Source organism: Alligator mississippiensis, chromosome 11 (genome assembly GCF_030867095.1).
Source record: "Alligator mississippiensis isolate rAllMis1 chromosome 11, rAllMis1, whole genome shotgun sequence".
Lineage (NCBI taxonomy): Eukaryota > Metazoa > Chordata > Crocodylia > Alligatoridae > Alligator > Alligator mississippiensis.
In genome coordinates, this window is record NC_081834.1 from 53,446,117 (window position 1) to 53,468,135 (window position 22,019).

General features: G+C 49.6%; 1 protein-coding gene and 1 long non-coding RNA gene across 4 annotated transcripts; one reads left to right on the forward strand and one right to left on the reverse strand.

The window, feature by feature from the left end:
• The first annotated feature begins 2,875 nt into the window (after positions 1–2,875).
• LOC109280987 (uncharacterized) lies at positions 2,876–21,499 on the forward strand. Of its 3 annotated transcripts, XR_002087492.2 has the most exons (5): positions 2,876–3,004; positions 3,916–3,974; positions 6,379–6,490; positions 8,845–9,053; positions 19,749–21,499. It is a non-coding gene; the product is annotated as an uncharacterized LOC109280987 (long non-coding RNA). The 3 variants fall into 3 exon arrangements; XR_002087490.2 differs by lacking the exon at positions 19,749–21,499 and having other exon boundaries at positions 8,845–9,157; XR_002087491.2 differs by lacking the exons at positions 6,379–6,490; positions 19,749–21,499 and having other exon boundaries at positions 8,845–9,157.
• LOC106738136 (keratin, type I cytoskeletal 9) lies at positions 13,749–18,364 on the reverse strand. Its single transcript, XM_014608258.3, has 2 exons — positions 17,024–18,364; positions 13,749–15,420 (listed from the first exon to the last, which is right to left on the reverse strand). Exons 1-2 carry the CDS (start codon positions 17,100–17,102, stop codon positions 14,261–14,263), a joined length of 1,239 nt encoding a protein of 412 aa, XP_014463744.1. The 5' UTR covers positions 17,103–18,364; the 3' UTR covers positions 13,749–14,260.
• Positions 21,500–22,019: the final 520 nt, after the last annotated feature.

A 22,019-nucleotide genomic window follows, 5' to 3' on the forward strand; every position in this document is an offset into this window, starting at 1 on the left:
TGGGTCTGACCACGGAGCCAATTTTCCAGCCAGTGGATCGTGGAGGACCCAAGGCAACAATTGGCCAGTTTCTCTAAGAGGTGATCATGGGAAACCAGATCGAAGGCTTTTTTGAAGTCAAGATATATGACATCAATCTCTTCTCCCTTGTCCAGGTGATAGGTCACCTGGTCGCAGAAGGAAATGAGATTGATCAAGCAAGACCTACCCGCAACAAACCCGTGCTGGCTATCCCTTAAGATGTTGGCGTCAGCCAGTCCATTAAGGATGGCATCTTTAATAAACTTTTCTAAGATCTTCCCCGGGATAGAAGTCAGGCTAATGGGCCTATAGTTTGCCAGATCCACTTTCCTCCCTTTCTTGAAGATAGGCACCACATTGGCCTTCTTCCAGTCTTCAGGCACTACACCAGAGTGCCAAGAGTTTTCAAAGATCCATGCTAGAGGCTGGGCTATGATGCTCGCCAGCTCCTTGAGTACCCTGGGGTGAAGATTGTCAGGGCCGGCTGACTTGAAGGTATCCAGCTTCTCCAGATGTTCCTTCACGAAGTCAGCATTAATGGAGGGCAGGGGATCACCCTCACCCGGACTTCCCTGTCCCGTAGTGGGCATGGGAGTCCCATGGGACGCATGAAAGACCGGCGCAAAGTACCTATTTAATAGGTTGGCTTTTTCCTGGGCGTCAGTTGTCAGTTGCCCCATCTGGTTCAGCAGGGGTCCAATGTTGCCCCTGCTTTTCCTCCGGCTCCCCACATATCTGAAAAAGGACTTTTTATTGTCCTGGATGCTCAAAGCTAGTTGGAGTTCAGTTGCAGCCTTGACTTTCCTGGTATGCTCCCTACAGGACCGGACCAGTGCAGAATAACCCTGGGAACCCTTTCAGGTAGTTAAAGGCTGTTATCAAATCCCCTCTCAGTCTTCTCTTCTCCAAACGAAATAAGCCCAATTCTTTCTGCCTCTCCTCATAAGCCATGTACCCCAGCCTCCTAACCATTTTCACTGCACTGTTGGACTCTCTCCAATTTGTCCATGTCCTTTCTATAGTGGGGTGGGGGGCAAAACTGAACACAGTACTCCAGATGTGGCCTCACCAGTGCTGAATAGAGGGAACTAATCACTTCCCTTGATCTGCTGGCAACACTCCTACTAATGTAGTCCAGCACTGTTTCATTTTGTCTTCCATTTCAATGTTTCAACGGGACAGTGTTTTGTTTCAAGTTTTGTTTCATTTTGAAACCACTCTTCCATTTCGTTTCATCAAAACTTTTGCTGTTTCGACACTGTTTTGACGTTTTGCCCATAGGCTATAATGGAGAACCACGCAACTGCCTATAACTTTGTCAGTTCTTGCCTGATTTGGATGGAACTTGGCGGGACAGTAGCTCCTTCTAAGGCCGTGAAGTCTGCCAAGTTTCAAGGAGACAGGTCCAGGGGTTTCAGGGAAACTGCACCTCAAGCTGCTGACAAGCAAAACTCATGTCATGTGTGTGTGAAGGCACAGCAGGGTGAAAACTGCAAGCATGCTAGCCCGTCTTGAGGCCATGAAGCCTGCCAGCTTTCAAGGAGATAAGTGCAAGGGCTTCTGAGAAACTGCACCTCACGCTGCTGACAAGCAAAACTCATGACATGGGTGACAGAAAGCCGGCCAGTTCAAACAATGCTGCTTTTTATGCTGTTTTTCCATCCCTCCCCCAGAGCACTGGGATTGGAAGGGACCTCAGGGAAGGATGACAGTCACTGGCCAACTACACAGTCAATATCAGAGCAGTCCTCCCCCACTCTTCACTGTCCCTCTCCTTACTTTCTGTTTCCCTGCAGGCAAGCCCTGCTTGAGTTTTGAAACTCGAAACACTTTGAAAGTTTCAAAATGTTTTAACTGCCCTCATTTCGTTTTGAGGCTGCTTCAAAGCCCTTTGTTTCGTTTCAATTTCACTGTTTTGAGCTTGAAACAAGTCAAAACAGCGTTGAAATGAAACAGCCAGCAAAATTTTGCACAGCCCTAGTATTTACTACTCCCCCCAGCTTGGTATTATCTGCAGACTTGCTTAGGGTACACTCTATGCCATCTTCCAGATAGTTAATTAAGATATTGAACAAAACCTGCCTCAGGACCAATCCCTGGGGCACTCCACTTGATACCATCTGTGGGTATGAAGAGCTATGGGTATTTTATACAGGTGAAAACCTGACATGCAGGAGATGCAGAGTCTTGTCCAATGTTGCAATGAAAGTCGGTAGCAAAGCTAAGATCTCCACCTTCAGGTCCTGTGCTGGCAGCTGGAGCTTGAGCCCAAAGAGCAGCTTTCCCTGTTGCTTCATTCCCCTGGGTGTGTTCCCTGCTCCCAGCTTCCCTCTAAAGGTTTCATCTCATTAGCTGCAAGACCAGGGGAAAAGGAAAAAAATCAACAGAATGCAATGTAATATGCAGCCTGCCTCCACAATCTCAGCATCTGCAGCCAATGGATTAGGTAAAACAGGGGAGGACCATTCACCCAGCAAGGCAGGATTGTTTCGATGACAGCACACTGGGTAAGAATAAAGGGACCCCCTTAGAACTTCTTGCATTCCTTGGCGTCTCAGAACAGCAGAGACTTCCTATGCCTGCAGAAGGGTGATTGTGCCCGAAAGCTTACAAAGAACTTTTTCCAACTACGCAGTTGGTCTAATAAAAGATATCACATCTACCCAAAGAACCCCACCTGCCTATGTCCTTAGACCAGCATGGCTACAACCAAAAGCCCATCAGAATTGTAACAGATGGATCTTTATTACGTGCACTGTACTCCATGCTGCTACTCACACCCTAAGCATGCGGAAGGGCTTTCTAGGAAGTTACATCAGCTTCAAAATCACCCCTCCTACAACTCCTGCTCCAGCCTGCAGGTTCCCTGAAGCTGTTACAGGAATGAGAACTAATGTTTTAGATGAAGTAAAATGTATGGTTCAGGGTAGGGAGTCTCAGAACCACAGGAAGAGAGGCACAGAGGCTGCTGTCTGGTTTTAAGGTAAGCTCCATATTTTAGTTCCCGACTGATTAGAATTACAGGAGTGGCAAGTGGCTCTCTTTTGAAGCACTTGCATGTACAGGCCACTTCTTTAAACTTTGGGATTTGATGTAAGCAGGCGCCTCCCCGTGAAAGAGTTCACTAAGGCCCCTGCAGTGCTTAAACAAGGCACTTAACCTCCCTTTGCCACAGCTGCTCCCCGTGGAAACTGCAGATGCACTGGTTGAACTTACTGCAGAGGAGCAGCTTCATTGAAGTAAGTGGGAGCACCCACATGAAGCAGGCATCTGGGTGTGGATGACAGATGGAGTGCTGGATGTTAAGCAAATCATTGTGTGACAAACTGAATCTGGTGTGACATTGGGGTGATCCATCGGCTCCAAGCCTTTCCCCACTCTTCTGCTTCTCCTGGGATAACGCCTCACCGCAGCAAATCTCAGTCCCCCAACCCCAGACTAGACCTCACAATTGCATTAAAGAAAACCTCTCAGTTTATGGGTTGTTCATCCTTTGCCTGATGAAATATTATAGATCCTCAGTTCCAGAGAAGTGAAATACCTGTCATCCAGGTTGTAGCTTTATTAGTGTAGAGGAAAAAGCAATCAGGACTCATGATAGAGGTGATATTTGTTATTAGACCAACTAGATTTTTGCAATTGAAAACATTTTTTTTTGCAAAAATCTAGTTGGTCTAATAAAATATATCACCTCTACCACGAGTCCTGATTGCAGTTGCTGATTGCACTGAACATCACTTTCACCCCAGAAAATCAGTAAGGTACATAAAAGAGAAAGAGGGTTTATTACATACAGAAGATGGATCATATAAACAAAAGTAACGAGTCTATTTGGAAAACAGAATACAATTGAAATAAAAACCAGAAAGACTGTCACCCTGCTTTTCTTCTTAGAATGCAGTCCCGCATCTCTGACAAGCGGAGTCCCTCTGTGAATCTGGTCAACAGTTCTGGTAAGCCGCTTGCCTGCTTGATGTACCAGCCATAAGAGCTGGGAACCAGAGTAATCTCTTATACACTTTATTTTCTATTCAGTTCTTGAAAAGCATAAGTTTTATGTAGATGACATCCTCCTCTTAGCTATCTGTCTGTCAGGTGTCCTTCAGAATTTCAACATAGCATTTAAGGAAGGCAGAAATGTATGCATTCTTTCCATATGACTTCTCCTTCCTGACAGATTAAGTTTTTAATACTAGTTTTTCAGCTAGCACTTGCTCAGGAGAGGCATAGACACTTTTAGTGTGAAACTTTATTTTGTACAGCAGTCCTCATCTGTGTAAAGTGAGTTATGTGCTTGGATATGTGACCAGCCACTGTTTGGGGCTGACGCCTCTGCACAAATACATACTGGGGGGCTTGCCATCTCCTTGGCTGATCTGTATTCATCCTAATATTATGAGTATCTTCCAGAGATTAACTTCCTCTCTGGTGTGTTATTCTGGCATGGGACATTTCTGACATTTGATCTGGCAATTAACTCACTATCCATCTTAAGACATGCATACCCCAAAACCTATAGTCCATACAAATATAAGAAAAATAAACATAAATTAACATTAGTTATAAATAGAGACCAAACACTACAGTAGTAACTCCATGTCAGGTAAATAACTATATATTTTATGTATGACACACAGGATACCCCAAAATTATCTGTTTAGATCCACCCTGGGGAGACTCCAATCCACCCACCCCACCCTCCAGCACAAGATGGGCAAACCCAGCTGAAACTCCCTTCCCTCCCTTCTCCTTCCCATTCTGAAGACTGGGATGGTGCAGCCCAGCCCTGCTCCTGATGTGCACTGACACAAGTTAATGAAGGTGCTCTGCTTTGGAGCACTATTGGGCACTTTTAAAGCACTCTTTAAAAATGCACTTCTGTCAGGGCACGGCTATAGAGTGCTTCAGGGGGGCTGATCACGCACCAAAACATTATTACTTCTGTCTGTGCCCATGTCTGCAGCATCTTTCATAACAGGGCCTGATCTCAGCTGGGATAGGGGCAGTCTCTGACTATGTGTCTGCACAGGACCAGCATTTTCAACATCAGGGACATTAGCTGAGAGTTTTTTTCACAGGTGGCTGTTTTTTCCCATCACATTTGTAATCAACATTTTCCAGGGAAATTCATCATCAGACAGCTGAAAGCCCATATGTGCTGGAAATAAAAACAAGTCTTCAATTTATTTTCAAGGGGGTAACATTTTCTGCAGAAGGAAGAACTTTTCCACCAAAATATTTGTTTCATCTAGCCACCAATTTTCTGTCAAAAAGTAGTTAATGATGGAAACAAATCTAACCGGCTTTATTTAGACCCTGGTAACACATAACAGTGCCATCATAGGCTGCGGAATGGGGTGGGCCACCCAGGCCATGGCCCGGTCAGCTTTTAGCATGTTAATTTTTTCTAGCTATGCAGTTAAAAAAAATACCCATACAGTTTTAGCTGGAATGACAATTGTGCATTTGTGGATTATGTAAATTAACGTGCTAAAAGTTGGTCCAGCCACCGTGTTCCATGGCCTATGAGTGCCATGATAGCTCCACCATAGTTAATGTAGTATGTCTGGTGTGGAAACAGACTCAGGCGGTTGTGCTGGAATAGCCGTTGCTTAGAGAGCAGTGGGTGCCAACCTTTTTGGTAGGTATGCAACATTGTAAGCCCTGGACCCTCCCTAGGTGCCACCCTTATCCCTTTCCCCTGCCTGTATATATTGCTATGTCCCCGATCTGCCACTAGCCACACAGAGGCTGCCTGCACCATTGTGGAATGCATGCTGCTGGCATTAGGCACCTTTGTGACAATTTACCTGTGCCCACACTTGGGTTCCTATTCATACAATTGCATTGCTTACAAGTTACATCTCTAATTGGCACTATTACATGAGTCCTGAGTGTAACCCAGGTTGGAACATGCTGCTTTCAGTGTTGGTTTCAACATGCTGCTTTCAGTCTCAGTCCTGGGGTTTTACCGTGAAACTAGAGCAATGTCTTTCCACCTGGGTGCCACAGTGTTAGAGCTGTTAGGTTTATAAGCATGATTCACAAGATAAACCCAGAGAATTCAAATTGAAATGCATATTTGTGGTCTGAGTTATTTGCAACAGAAAAACGTCTGTATTCTTTTTTCTGTAGTCAAGAAAAGAGAGAAAAATAAGAGCTGGCATTTTCCAAGGGGTGCCTTGCATAGGCGCTGAGTTTTATTTTTGTTGTAAGATAATAGATGTATGCCCTCCGCCCCAGCCCTTCAATGTGTGGAGAACAGGGTGGGTATGTGGGGAAGGGGGGGGGGGGGTGTACAGACAATGCAGCAAGAGGTGGGAGGGCACGTGCTTCCTGAGATTTCTGCACCCACAGCTGGGCACGGGGGTGCAGCTACACCGGACAAGATCTAGGCAGGAGCTGCCTCCACAGCCTAATGGGTGGGACCCAGCACGGGAGGGAGCAACGTGCCGCCATGGCCACCAAGGTGAGGCTTCCCCTATCCACCCACCAGCATCAGGGGCACAATGTTGTTCCACCACCACTGCCATACCCCACCTTTGCACCCATGGCAGCCCAGCACTCCGTCCCACGCCAGGGCCCACTGGCTGGGCTGCAGAGGTGGCTCCTGCCCAGAGCTGGTCCAACCCAGCTGCAGCCCTGTGCCCCATGCTGCACTGTGGGCACAAAAATCTTGGGGGGCATATGCCTCCTGTCTCACCCTGCCACCTTGCCCCTCCCCGCCCCACCACCACATCACCTGTGCTCTTCTATCCCCTCGGTGCATCACCTGTGCCCCCTCCACCCCGCCTGCCTGACGCATTGCCTGGGCCCCCTCCCCCACCAATAAGGTCCAATAAAAGATATATTAAAAAATATAAAAGCTCTTCCTTTCCTAAATGTCTTTCAAGGACACACTTCTAGGGCTTGCTTGGTCATCTTTGCTGTCTTTCTCTCCTCTTCTCTGGTTTTTCTGCTGTTTCCTTCAGACACAAACTTTCACAGACCAATACCCAGTGAAACCCTTCCTGACACATCTGCATACGCCCTTCAACATGGCAATGACATGTGCCTGTGTCTGGGGTGAAGGGCTCCTTTGTTTAAGCAGTCTGGTTTCATAGGGAGTTTAACTGTGTCTTACAATTGAAAGAGAGCAATTACATCTGTGGTTTCAATAAACTTTAGGCCGGGTCATCCCTATACTTTGTCTTTCCAGAGAATTGCTCTGAGAGGACCAATCTGATTTGATTTCCACATCCAGACTTGCACCCAAATAAAAAGATGGCAACTAAAAAGAATAAATCAATGTATTTTGATGTGCAGGTGATTGCAGGTCAGTCACATACAGGTCCAAGGAAGTATTATCCAGTGGTTGGAGGAATGAGTTGGAAATCAGGACTCTTGGGTTTTGTCCCTAGCTCTGGGAATGAAGATTGCCCTCCCAGAATCAGGAAAGAACCCAGGAGCCCCATTTCCCAATCCTTCTCATTGTAACCTGTCAACTCTGCTCCCTTCCTACAAAGAGGGGAGGGAAATTTAGAGAGAGAGAGGGGAAAGCTGAGACAGGATGCAGCATATTAGGTTTTAGTGAAGAAAATGGAAAGATATATTTTCTAGTGAAAGGATATGTGGGTGGCACCATGTGCATGGAGATAGACAAATGGTTGCAAATGGCTGGTTGGTGGCAGTGGGTGGATGGACAGGTGCGTGGGCAGGGCAGTGTGCTTGGGGATGCTAAATGAGTGTAGTTCATTCTGACCCTGTCTACATAGCCCAGTTGTACTATAAGCAGCAGTACTTTAATTTTGAGCAAAAACAGTGCTCCCCAAGGAGGCTCCTGGCCTCTGATGCTGTGGAAACCAGCCACTATCAGGAACAGAAACCTGGATGAAATGGATACATCTGGTCCCAGCTAAGGGATTCCTTCACTCTTATGGTGCCAAACCAGGCGCAGTCCTACCCCCCATAATGGCTGCAGAGTCCATGGTCCCAACTATTCCTTGGGCAGTCTCATTCACTGCTTTCCAGCCTACACGATCGGTACCCAATGAGGATAAGTGCATAACATGTGAGGCAGCAATGATTCAGGAACACACATGGGATGAGGCAGGAACAGGACTGGAAGCACTGGTTCAACCAGTTCAGTGGGTGGGGAGAGGGGGACTTTTTGGGTAGGGCCTGTTCTGGAAAGTGTGTGTGTGTGTGTGTGTGTGTGTGTGTGTGTGTGTGTGCGCGCGCGCGCGCATGCACGTGTACTTGCATGTGTGCATGTAAGCCTGGAAATTCAGCCCTGGTGTGTGTGAGTGAGAGCAGCCTCTGGTCCTGCATCCACCAGCTTTCATGAAAGAGGGGAGAGGGGGTCCTCTAAAGGCTGGAACAAGTAGCGGGTAGCTAGGAGTCCCTGGTTTTACCCTTAGCTCCAGCAGAAGAGGAAATCTAGTGCCCAGACCAGGAGGAATGCTGGAGCGCTGGGGTGACCCCAGTGAACGCTGCTAATTCATCACATCTCTCCCCATGTTGGGTCACCTAAAAAAAAACCCCTAGGATCCAATCCTCTTCCCCCTCTCCCATTTCCTACCCAGGCTCACCAGGGTCAGGACCCCCATCCTGCCCACCCTAGACCTTCCCATCAGTAACTCCCCTTCCCTTGCTCTCACCTCAGTCCCCCTCCCCACATCTCACTCACAGGCTCAGAGTCCATCTGCATCCAGACCAACCATCTCTCCTCTCACCCCAATGTGGTTTTGAGCCCAGAGAAAGCAGGGGACATGACCAATGGTGCTGCTATTGTGACTCCCCCTTGGAGTAACTTTTTTCTCCCTTATCCCTTTTTCTTACCAGCCCCAAACCTACCAGACCCTGGAAATCTGAGAGTCTCATGTGGCAGCCAGTGGCACTGCAGCTACTGGAGCCAGTAACACATGCCTCAGCACGGACTTTCCCAGCATCCTGCCCGACCTGTGGCCAACACTCCCTCCGATCTCCAGGCTCCTTCTGGCTGCTGAGATGGTGAGGGAAGGAGGACAGGCTATCTTGTCCCTCTCTAGCTGGTAAGGGCTTGGAGGGATTTGGATCCCGTCTCTACCCACACTCCCTAAGACGTTACATGGATTTAAAAGATTTTTAGGGTAAGAAGACGACCTGGTGATGATTACCCAGCTGTACTTCCTGTATTGCACACACATGTGCACACATGCATGTGCATACACACACGCACATACACACACCAGGGGAACGGCCCAGGAGGTAGCTGAAGGTCTCCCTTCAAGGATAACCATACTGCAAAACAACCCTCTCCCCAGACTGTGCCTTCACTTGTGCATGGCTCTGAGATGCCAGGCAGCCTGCCCCACAGTGCCAGGTGCTACAGGGAGTGAATTGTTTCCAAGAGCATTGTGGGAGAGCCTGTCTGCATGTGGTAGACACAGGGTAGAAACTGTGAGGAGGAGCGTGCTGGGGAACATGGGCAGAGCACTGACAGCACCTCCCGGGGGCTCCAGAGGAGTTTGACTCCTGCTCTGAACCTATGCTGAAGGCAACCCCCAGTCAAACCAGCTGATCTGGTAGCATGAGGTCTCCCTTCAGCAATCACGTGTCTTGTAATCTGGCTTCTCTGCAGGGACCTTTATTATTGCCCCCCTAATACTGCCTTTTAGTCCTCTCTAGGAGATACCATGATGATGGTTTCAGCCCATGTGGTTTTAATGACCTAGCAGGGGAGATCCCCTTCTTCTCAGCCTTGAATGACTTGGTGTAGTTAAGGGTGGAGACCTGCCCATTGCACTGTGGGAAGGTACCCCTGCAAGAGTCTATTTACTATAGCCTCCCAATGCAAGGATCCTGGCTACACAACTTATGGTGGTGGGAGATTGTTTTTAGGCTTTCCTTCTAGCTTGCTCCTATGACTTTTGGCTAGGGGCAAGTGAGACTAGGGGGTACCTGAACCCCCAAGGCCTCTAGGCTTGGGGCTTGCACACAGGATGCCCGCCATGGATTTGGGAGTATCTGAAGCCCCAGGATGAAGAGTCTGGGAGGTAGGATACTTGCTGGTGATAATACCACACAGCTCTGAATTCAGAACTGATTTGGCTAATTTGGCCTGTGAGACAAAATTTAATTTAAAATAAAAAAGGAGGATGAGGGCTCTGTGATCACTCCACACTCACTAAGTGAGTCCTAGGTGGTTGGATGTGACACAAGTCCCTTGTGTGATGTAGGGTTCCTGAACAACACTAACCCGATGGGCTCTTCAGCTCAGGTGGATCTATGGTGTGAAGGAGAGCCTGCTGTCACTTAAGCCTGTGTCCATGTTGCAGCCTGGTCATATTAGCAGGTGCTGAGTTGCGCTTATCCTTTTAGGAAGAAATGCAGGCAATTAAGGAAGCAATGTTACAGAATCCTGGGGCCAAAGATGTTCTTGGGGAGGTGGGGACAGGGAAAGAGAGACTAATCGCATGAACCAAGACCAGGGAGAACTCTAAAAGACCTCCACATGGAGAATCCAAAAGGGAGAGAGACCCCAGCCATGCATCTGGTGCAACCAAAGGTTTAATCTAACCCACCCCTTGCAGTACATCAGGAGCTCCAGGCTGGTAAGAGGGACACCGTGGACACCCACAGCAAGACTACAGCTGTGATCTGGGCTCATAGGTCAGCAGATCCACGTGAGGGAGAAATACAGCTATAAGACCTGGCCAAGGGAAAACCCCCTTCAGGTTTGGGCCCATGGAGCCTCTGCCACCCCCCACCTCAGGACTCCATGGCAAGACAGCATTTACGTTAGGGCTGGTTGAAAATTTACACTTGGATCACTTACAGCTTGACAGCAGGCAAAGCTGCTGTAGCCACAGGATCCTGCTCCCCTCCCACATGTCGGGGCAGAGCCCAGGAGTCCTAACTGCTCCTTTGCTCTACCCTCTGGGAGTAGCCCTCACTCCCAGAGCTTCTCACTGTGCTTTCTCTGTGGCACCAAGCAAATTGTTCCTTAACTCTGTGCCTGAGTCACTGGGGGCCTCTGGAGGGAACCCCTACACTGGTATGGCAGGATTAAACATGCCACTGCCTTCTCCAGAGGCCTCACTCTGGGATCAGGTCCTTACTGCCCTCTGTGCCAGTACAAAGCCCCTCACTCCAGGCCAGGTGCCAGTTGCTTTCTTCTCTGTGGAGCTCAAGAGGGTCCACAAGTCTGGGACAATGCCCCGGCTCTGGGCATGGTAGGTGGCTGCTGAACTGAGCATCAGTCATCTTCAGTCTCCAGGCTGGGCAGATCCAGTCACGGTTCTGTCTGCCCCATTTCCCACTCCTCACCTCCTCTCTTAATGCCCAGCCAAAGCCCCTCACTCCAGGTCTGACCCCAGTCTCCATGCCAATACCCTCCCCCATCTCCTAACCTTTCATTTCATATCCCCTCCCTTCCTTTTTCTTGGACACTGGAGGCTCCACTGGGCATCTCTCCAGCCCCTGGGGCAAATAAAGACTCCGGTGGGGGCAGAGAAGCCAGGTGGCAAAAAGGGAGGAGCTGGTCTGCAGGGGATGTTGGAATCAGATGGGGTGAGAGCGAAGGGCTCGGCGACTGGGAAGTGATGGATCGAATGAGCAGATGGGGGGTACTGGGGGCGAATCCAGGGGGGTGCAGCAGTGCAGTCGCACCTGTCTTTGGCTGTGAGACACAAGCACAGCAAGCTCCGAGCTCACCAGCCTGTCAGAGCAGGGTCTGTCTGAGTTCTCTGCTTTCACACAGCTCCGGAGCCCAAAGGCTCACCACCCCCTCTTTTCCTCTGCTGCTGAATTCAGCAGGACAGGGCGGGAGGGATTGCTCTCCGGCTTTCCCTCTAGCTTGCTCCTTCAGCCTTTTGGCTAGGGGCAAGTGAGCCTAGGGGGCTCCAAGGCCTGCAGTCTTGGGGCTTGCACACGGGATGCTTGCTATGGATTTGAGAGTATCTGAAGGCCCAGGATGAAGAGTCTGGGAGGGAGGATACTTGCTGGTGGTAACACCACACAGACTTGAACAACTGAATTTGGAACCGATTTTGCTCGAGACATGGACTTTCAGGAGAGGGTGGAAGGAGGGAGAAGGGAAGGGAATGGTAAACAGTGGTGGCACTTACCTCTTGGGCTCCAGAGATGCTTGAAAGCAGGGGCTATGGACAGACCCCATGCCCACCAGCCAGTGAGCTCATAAAACTTACAGCACATGCATATCTCTGTGTAGGAGCTGTGCTGCCATGCATCCTAGAGCACCCAGCATCTACATTCCCCTCATCACAATCCTGGATCTGCCCATGGGGATTAGATCGGACTCATCAACCTCATACTAGGGCATGAAACATAGGACAAGCCAGCCTATTTCCCACAGTCCTCCATGTGCCACTGCTGCCAACTTACAGCTCCAACACATGCCCAGTGCCTGCTCCATGTGCTAATTAGCACGCATCAGAGAAGACTCAATTAATCAAGCAGACTAATCAAGTCGGCTGGAATGAGCTAATTAACTTCAAAATGGCACAGGGATGCTTTGACTAAAGCTCGTTGAACAAGATTTAGTCAAAGCACCCACACCACCATTTTGAAGCGTGGGACACTGAATACATGAGACACTTTGGGTGCTTTAATTAGAGTGGCTCCGGAGAGCCGTCCTAAGTGCCCCACTCCCCACCCCAAAGCGCATGTGAAGATGCCCTTAGTGATTTTGTTGCTAGATTTAGTGACTTCCCATGGCAAGAAATGATGGCACAGAAGAACCTGTACCCATTTACTACATGTGCTCCTTGGTAAGTCAGAAGGTCAGAAGTCACTCAATTCTTCAACTTCTTGAGATTTGGTGGAAAATTTCTGTGGCTTTGGCAGCAGTGCCCAGGGATGGTGCCCTGTCCACAGAGCTGCAGAAGCTCAGAGCATTAGCAAGGAAACGGAGTTTGGCTACATATCACTGAGACTAAGCCCCCTCCACCGGGACACCCTCCACAGGTCAGCCGGGGCAGTAGAGCAGGCTCATGATGAAGCAGCCAGGGGATTGAGGAAGACATGGCTTCCCTGTCTCTCCACCCAGACTGGGACAGGAAGGGGCTCACTGAGGTTTTGAGGCCAAGAAGAGCTGCAAGAGGATGGACAACCTAGCAACTACATTAAGACCAGGGGAACTGGACACAGAGTCCTTGAATGATGTGGAGCAAGATGCATGGACTTGATACACCTGAATGGGATTGGGGGGGAGGGCTGTTTCCTGTCCACACACTGGGAGAATGGCCCCTCACTGCCTGGCACAGATTTGTCCACTAATGCTGACTGGGTCCTGAAATGCAGCAGATATGGAGAGCCTCAGTGAGACAATGGCTGCCTGGTCTGACCACCTCCATGCCAAAGGCAAGAGGATCCCATCCTACGAGTCCTTCCCTGGGCCAAGTGACTTCCCATTGAAGTGTAGGGGCTTTTAGGAGGATGAGCCACTCGTGATGTCCCATGGCAGAGGATCCACCACATCTCTTGGGAAACTGCCCCCCTCTCAACTCCAGATGGTTAATGGGGTTCAAAGGTCTGCCCGAGCCTAATAGACCCTCACACTAGGGCTGGTAAGACACACTACTCATTATAGCCATGGCATGCCTGCACATGTGGGAGGGAGAAAGGAAGTTTTGTGGAGACAGCTCGCCTTTTTATTCTCTTGCCTGCCTTTGCTCAGCGATCCTCAGATGTCCTGCCCACATGCACCCAGAATCAGGGGGTTGGAGGAGGAATAAGAAAACATGTTGTCCAATGCAAGGATTTTATTGAAAACATTTTGTGCCACAGAAACAAGAAGCAGAAGTAAACAGCCACCCTCTCCCCAACCCCTCCCAGCAATACAAGGGCCCCAAAGGGTAGGTTGGGTGGAGACGCATCCTTTGGCTGCTGGCTTGATAGCAATGAAGGCTATAATGAACACAGCAATGCAAGGGACTGACCATGTACACAGCAAGGGTTTCAACCACAGCAACGAGCCCAGCAAAAAACCCCTCTGAATATGTGGGGAAATTGAGGCACAGAGCAGTCAAGGGGCCCGCAACAAAATGACAGCAAAATTGGGAAAAGAACCCAGGTGTCCTGGATCCTATTTCCTAAATCAAAGAGCTAGAACCAACTCCCAGAATAAGGTAGAGGACCCAGGAGTCCTGGCTTCCATTTCCTAACTGATAGCTAGACCTCACTCCAGGACCAAAGCAAAACACCCAAGTATCCTATAGCTCCTAGGCCACCCTACTTCCCTTTCCTGGTCCAGGGTCTAAGCATCACCATGCACAGTAGGATCAGAGAAGTCGCTCCCAGAGGTGGCAACATCTCCACTGCCCATCCCTGCTCCCTCTTTATCAGCAGCATCAGCAGCATTCCCCGGAGAGTGGTAGTCAGTGTTGCCAAGGTTCAGGCGCTCAGAGAGGGGTGCCACAGAGGGGACATCAGGATCCTTGTCATGTGGGCGTAGAAGGACTGACCCATCTGACCCAGAAGGACTGCCCATGCCAGAGTTCTCTGGATCCTTGTGAACTGGAATGAACGCTGTGCGTCGGCCCAGGCCACTGATACCCAGTATGTAGGGGATGCCTGAGGGCTTAGCCTGTAGCCGGATATGCCCAGAGGAACTGGAGTCCCTGTACCCTGAGAAGCTGCCTGCAGAGTCACCCCACTCAGCATTTCCATATGATCCAGATCCAGCTGCCCCAAATGATCCTGGCTGGTTCCTCCTGCCTCCCCAAGCTGATCTGGAACTACCTCCAAGATATGATTCAGACCTGCCTCCATCATAAGATCCAGAGATGTATCCCTCAGATGGTCCAGAACTGGAACCTGGGTACATATTAGGCCTACCTTGTCCAATTAATTCAATTCTAGCTCCTCTAGGAGGTCGGGAGCAGGGGCGCCTGGATGATCCAGACCCACCATTTGCAAGTGATTCAGGGCAGGATTTTCCAGGTAGTTTAGGCCTGCCCTCTGCAGATGATCCATAACTTGAAGCTCCCTGCCCTCCAAGCCCACTTCCTCCTGACCCAGGGCAGGAACTTCCAGATGGCTCAGACCCATCTTCTCTAAATGTTTCAGAGCAGGAGCTTCCATATACCATAGGTCTAACCCCACCACTTCCATATGATCCAGAACTAGAACCTCCAGATGACCCATATGTGCTTCCTCCATGCAGTCTACCAGGTATTCCAGAAGAGCTGTCTCCTCCATATGGTCCAAAGGGTCCTCCATATGACCCAAATTGTCCACCATCAGGTCTTTCATACTCATTTCCAGGTGGTCTTCCATAGGACCAAGGTGGTCTTACCCGGCCCCGTCGGATCTGGGGCGTCAAGAACCCTTTGGGCTCCATGCCAGCATCCACTCCTGAGGGCAGTGGTTCCAGTTGCTCCCCATCCATCCCCTGGTCACCTCTGGATACAGTACCTGTGGGAGAGGCAGAGATTGCTGGAGCAGTGCAAGAAACCCAGGGCACTGCTAGGGGGCAGCGAGACAAGGGCTTACTCCAGGTCCATTCAACTCAGTGAGGAAAGGGGGGGTCTTTCCATGGACCCCAGTGGTCCCTCCCACAGCAGAGACCCCCTACTCTATACTGTTGCATGTCACCCCAGTGATAACACCTGTGCTACCTCTCACAGTTTCGTGTCAGCACTTCTCTCCAGTTCCAGGAGAGAAGTGGGGTCTAGTGGGTTGAAGCAGGGGGTTTGGAGCCTGGGTTGTAGATCAGGTCCTGTCCCCAGTTCTGGGAGACAAGTGGGGTCTCGTGGGTTGCAGCAGGGATACCTAGAAGATCTAGTTGGAGCAGGGACTAGGATTCCTGGCTTCTTTCCCCAATTTGGGGGGGGGGGGGGAATTAGAACAGCAGGACTCGGGTGTCAGGACACCTAGGTCATGTTCTTAGTCACAGGGAGAGTCTTGGAGTGAGTGAAATTTAACAGGCATATGTGGGCGAGGAGAAGCTTTCAGGATTAACACACTGGAGATCAAAGCAGCCACATAAACAAGACACAGTACCTTGGAATTAGCAACCCCTTGACAGCCAGCAGCTGGCCCACCCTCTGACTCACTCTGCCCATTATAAACAAGCTAATGGGGCCATGGTGACTCCTTGGGGGACTGGCAAGTACTTGGGAAGCCTCTGAGCGCAAAGGGGCAAGGAGATCTGGAGGAGGTGTAAGCAGTGCCTGGGCTGGAGGGGAGTCATGCTGAGATCAAGGGCTGATCCTGGTCCCTCCCCCCTCCCCTCCCATTCCTCCCTCTCCCCGTGCCACTTGCAGCAATCCCTCCCCAGTTTCCCCCACTGCCTTTGCAGCCCATACCACACACCTCCCTTCACTCTTTTTTAAAATTTTTGTTATTAGTATTACATTTCCTGTCTTGGGCCAAATCAGCTAAATCAGTTCCGAATTCTATCGACTGAGCAGACCTCAATCATTCAAGTCCATGTGGCACTACCACTGGTAAGTGTCCTCCCTCCGCGACTCTTCAGCCTGGGGCTTCAGATAGTCCCAAATCCATGGCAGGCATCCTGTATGCAAGCCCCAAGCCCAGAAGCCTTGGAGTTCAGATGCCCCCTAGTCTTGCTTGCCCATAGCCAAAAGGACAGAGGAGCAAGTCAGATGGAGAGCCCAAGAGCAATCCCCCATCACCATAAATTGTGCAGCCAAGATCCTCCCATTGGGGAGCTAAAGCAGACTCTCATAGGGGTGCCTAACCTCAGTGCAATGGACAGGTCTCCACCTTCAAATACACAAAGTGATTTAAGGCTGGGAAGAAAGGAATCTCCCCTGCCAGGTCAGTAAAACTACCTGGGCCAAAACCATCATCATGGTATCTCCCCTGCCAGGTCCCTTATCTCTAGGATCCTTCCCCATATCCCCCCATCCAACCAATCCCCTGTGCTGCCCCCAGCATCCCAGATACCAACAGAGTCACGTGACATCCCAGTCATGGGAAGAACCGTCTCAGCAAAAAGAACTGCTTCAAGAACAATCAACCAGCAGCAATTACCATGGGCCCCTTGACCTACCTGGCAAATGGAGACACAAAAGCAAGAGGAGTATAGGAGCCAAGTGAAGGGGTGACCCCCCATGATCACCACGAGCCATCCTGGAAGCTTCAATGGGACAGCAGTGGCCCCTCAGAGACCCAACCTTTCCTCTGCTGGGACAGACTGGGCGGTGCAGCTCTCAGCTAGCAGCTCTGGTGTTTTATACTGCCTGGTTTTGTGGCCTGCCTCTTACCTGGATGCAGGGCGGAGGCGTCCTGGGATGCAGGGCGGGGAGCACAGGCTGAGGCTGGGACAGCGACAGAGCAGGAATCCCAGCAATAGAGGACCTGGGAGGGGTGGGGTGCAGAACCCAAGCAGGGATGGAGGAGGGATTCCAGCCACACCAACTAGGCAGCGTGGGGACTGCAAGCAACCCAAGGGGATCTGAAGCTTGAGAGTGGGGGAACCAGCTATCTGGAAACGGATCCATTCTGGGTGAAGAGCACTCTAGAGACTTGGGGCAGGGGATCTGCACTGGATCACTTGCTGGGGAGGAAGCTGCCAGTTCAGGGGGTTTCAGACAGGATGAAATTTATTAGCAAAGCCTCAGCTTCCCTCCTGCCTCACAGCCAGGCTACGCACAAGCCAGGGCAGAGCCTATGGGCCAGGTGCATGCCAGCCCTTCCCCTAAGTTTGATAGCACTGCCATGCATGGCTGTCTAAGTGTAGGGCTGCCCATGTTTAACACCAAAGCCGATCCACTCTGCAATTTCAAGCTATGTTCAAGGTCTCCCTGGCCAGGACCCCATTGATTTTGGAGGATGAGGGGGGTTAGAAACCTAAAAGAAAGAAATGGAGGTCACAGAGAGCTTGGCATCTGCTTGGCACAGTTGTGGCTTCAAACAGCTCTACAATTATCTGCAGATCAAACAGGTGTCAGCTGGCACTGATGAATGCCCTCTGATGCTACCCCACCCCATCTTGGCTTTGCCAGGTCCCAGCAGGTGGAATGTGTTGACCTTGCAGCAAGAAGAGAAAGATTAAGGTGTTGGAGGACTTTATTGGGGCTATCTTGGTCCCCTAATGGGCATGGGGGGAGTGAGGGTAGGGGCACAAGGAAACTGTGCCCCAAAAGGATAGAGCTTGGGAAAGGAAAGGAGGGATACAACAGAAGCCATAAAATGTGACCTCCTAGATTGCAGAGAGCAAGTGTTACCTTACAACTGTTACCTACAAGGCCCTTCTCCTATAAGGCTGCTTACAGACATGAAAAAAAGCCCAGTGCTTTACTTTCAGCTTGGTGTGCCCCTACGTCAAGCGCAGGACAGGCCCAGAAGAGGTATCAAGTCAGTTTGACCCAGTTCACCCAACCTATTTATAGATCATGTGCTTCAGCAGCGCTTTTTGGCATTTTTATGTAATAGCTGATTGAACCAGCTATTAGATAAAAGCACCAAAAAGCCCCACTGAAGCATGCAATCTATACAAACACTGGACAAGCCAGGTCAAACTGATGCAATGCCTCTTCTGAAACTGCTGTTTTACACATTTTTTTTCATGTCTGCCAGAGGCCTAAATTACTGGGGCAAAGTGTAGTCATTACAGCAGGGGCTAGGGCTCTGCTCTGTTCCCAGGTCTAGGAGGAGAGTGGAGCAGGGGTATCAAACTTACCCCAGGCTCCAGGCCATATCCAGACTGCAAGGGTTCCTCGTAGGCTGGACCCCTGGGCCTATGCTTAGGCAACATCATGGGCTTGGGGCCAGGCAGCTGCATGGAGCCACATTTGGGCAGCGCAAAGCCAGAAGCATGAGTCAGTGAGGAGCATGAGTCATGTGGCAGCTCAGGCAGGGCAGCAGCACAGAGCTGGGGACATGCAGCTGCACAGAGCCGTGTTCGGGCAGCAGTACAGAACTAAGGGGCTGCCACCGATAGTCATGTCCACTGGGATTGAATTCTGCTCTACCGCACTTCCAGTAGCCTACTGGACTGCCAGGGTGAGCCAGATGGAATGCTTCATACGTTTCACACCCCTGGTCTAGAGCAGTGGTTTTCAACCTTTTTCCATTTCCAGACCCCTAAACATTTTGAATGGAGGTGTGAACTCCTTGGAAATTTTGAGTGGAGGTGTGGACCCCTTTGGACTGTAAATGGGGGTATCTGCATACTTTTGATTGATCAGTCATCTTTCATGGACCCCCTAAGATGTAGTCTGCAGTCCTCCAGGTGTCCATGGACCACAGTTTGAAAACCACTGATCTAGAGGTAAGAGAAGAGGAGGCTGGGAGTCAGGATTCCTGGGTTCTGCCTCCAGCTCTGGGAAGAAAGTGGTGAGTAGTGGACTGGGAAAACCCATGACTTTTGGGATCTGTCCCCAGTCCCAAGACTGGAGCAGTGTTCAGTGAGTTAGACTGGCGGTATGGGAGATATGCAGGACTAGGGAACTGAAGGAGGGACTCTTGGGTTTTATCCTAGCTCTGTTTCCTCTTCAAGCCACTTGCCCTGTATCTATAAAACAAGGACAATAACATCCCCTTTTACTATGAGTTTTTTCAGGGATTTAATTAATTGTTGTTCTGAGAGCACTTTGAGATCCTTAGATGAAAGGGACAAAACCAAACAGTAGTTCTATTAGCAGTTACACAGTCTCAGGCCTCTCAGCATCCCTATTTATTAAAGCTATTGCTCCTGATGATTAATAGCACAACTTCACCCCTCCCTACTTTTTCCTTACTCATTATATTATGACTACACCTAAATGTTCCAGCCAAAATCCCAAGGTGTCAGGCCCTGCACAGACTCTGGAGAAGAGGCAGAGAACCTGAAGCAGAGTGAATGGGTCTGGGGCAAAGCTGGAACCTAAATGCAGGTCTCCAAAGATCCAGCTCAGTTTTAGCCACAAGATCCATGCCTGCCCTCCAAGATTGTCCTTTCTGAGACAGGATTCTGCCAGGCTTGAGTGTGGTTCATGCCCTGGTAATACTGAGCAATGACAGTGTCTCCCAAGCAGCTCTGGGACTACAGAGGGAGGAGAAGGCAGTCACAGTGGAACAGATCAGCACAAAGACCAGACAGACCCTGTGTTACGTCTCAGCTCTGTGTTCTTGGGCAACCCTGGCACAGGATGCAGTCTGTCTGACTCACAAGGACTCACCCCCTCCCTCCCCTCCTCTACCTAAACGAAACTGATTAAGATGCAGTGAGAGACGCACCTAAAACTCTCCAGATAAGGGTGATAAGAGTGAACAACTGCCCTAGGTCTCATTTACATCCGAGATGGAACCAGATGACCATTCATTTACATGAGAGATGGAAAACAGAAAGCCTGAAGCAGAGACTGCAGTGAATTCTGGGACCAGAGAAGCAGGAGAGCACTGCATGATGGGGAATCTGTGCTTCCAATGTTAATCAACCCATGTTCACACACACCCAGCTCAGCATTTATCAGACCCGTTCTAATCTGGATTTGCTAAGGACTTTTCTCCCCCCAGACACACACACACACAGCTCTAAGTTTAATAGGCATCTCGGGCCGTACATTCCCCGGTCCCACTATGGGAGGCCTATTTAAACCTGATTGACTAAAACTCAGTTGCCGGGTTAGGGAATGCTGAGGCAAGAGACCGAGTCCGAGGGGGTATGGGCAACATTTGAACAATGGTTAAGGGTTCATCACAGCATCCAGCCTGCTGGAGCCCTAATCCCAGGTGTTGTCGTATCTTTCCCGAGACGACTGGTGGAAGTCCTCTCCACAAAAGGTTATGAGCACCCCAATAATTGCTTTAGATCTGGAAAAGTCATGCTAAGCTGAGGCTTGTGCACAACAAGTAAAAATCCCAAATCCTGATGCTGCAAGCTATCTATTGTTCCTGAAGAAACCATAAGATATCCCATCAGTATATCTGCCATCCAGAGGAATCTCAAGCTGGCTCCCAAGTATTTGGGTTACTCCCTAATCTTAAGTGTTTCCTGATTATCAATCAGTTTCCTGAGATGGTCCAAACCAGTTAACCCTTTGTCAATAGAAAAGACAATGATTTACACTACTGAGGGTGCTTCGAAGCAGCTGAATTGAGGGTATAAAAATCTGTAAGTGTGTGTGCTTAAAAAGAGAAAAAAAAGAGAGAAAGAAAGAAGCAGCAGCAGGAGGAAAGGAGAAGAAGAGGAAAAGAAAAGAAGAAGAAAACTCCTGTGCTGACACCATCCCCTGTCATTCTTGGGACGCTGGAAGAACAGATCGTCTCTCTCTTCAAGGATTGTGCTACGGACTGTGCCTGTCAGCTTTGCAGCCTGAGTACCGTGGACTAGGTGAGATCCCAGCATTTTCTCTCTTCCGTCTAGGCATAAACTTCTGAACCTGAACTGTATTAGTTAAGCTTGAGCTACGTTTCCCCAAATACTTAGTGAAACCAGAGTAGTATTGTCATTGTTTGTGTTTGTTTTTCTTTAGCATGTCTATTACTACTAGTACTATTATATATTTCATATGCTTAGCAATAAATAACTTTTATAGGCAAACTGGTAGTAATTGGGTATATTTTTCCTTCTCTGCTTCTTTTTCCTCCCGTGCTTTGCAGCAACGCTTCTTTTACCTATGCTAAAGATCCCTGTGAAGCCTAAATTATTGTGGGGTCTGCTCATCCAGAGGCCAAAGATTGGGACGTGCTGAGTTTGAAACACATAAGGGGATCAGCTTGTACAGGCTGATTGACCCAGTTTGACTCAGACGTGCCCTTATGAACTGAATGCTGGCCCATGAGGTTGTCAGCTGGACACCCAGCTGGATTCAGAGGGATTCTGTTTACCTGTGTGCTTGTGTTTGACTGCATTTTATTGTTGCTCTTATGAACTGATTCTTGGCATACGAGGGTGTCAGCCTGTCCATGCTGATCAGCCCGGCCAGGTCAGGCGTGTCACATTAATTTGTGTGTGTTTGTGTGTGTGACTGATTTGGTGACTGGAGGAACCCAGTCCCATTGAGATTGAGTCCTGCAAGATAGCTCCACTGGGGGTGAGGGCTTGCAGAAGGGAGAGAGAC

Excerpts from the sequence above, each read along its gene's own strand:
- LOC106738136 (XM_014608258.3), bottom strand. The coding sequence starts at position 17,102 with ATGGCTCGTGGTGATCATGGGGGGTCACCCCTTCACTTGGCTCCTATA. Across the intron at positions 15,421-17,023 it reads TTTGTGTCTCCATTTGCCAG|GTACTGTATCCAGAGGTGAC; the intron begins GTAGGTCAAGGG and ends CCTCTCCCACAG.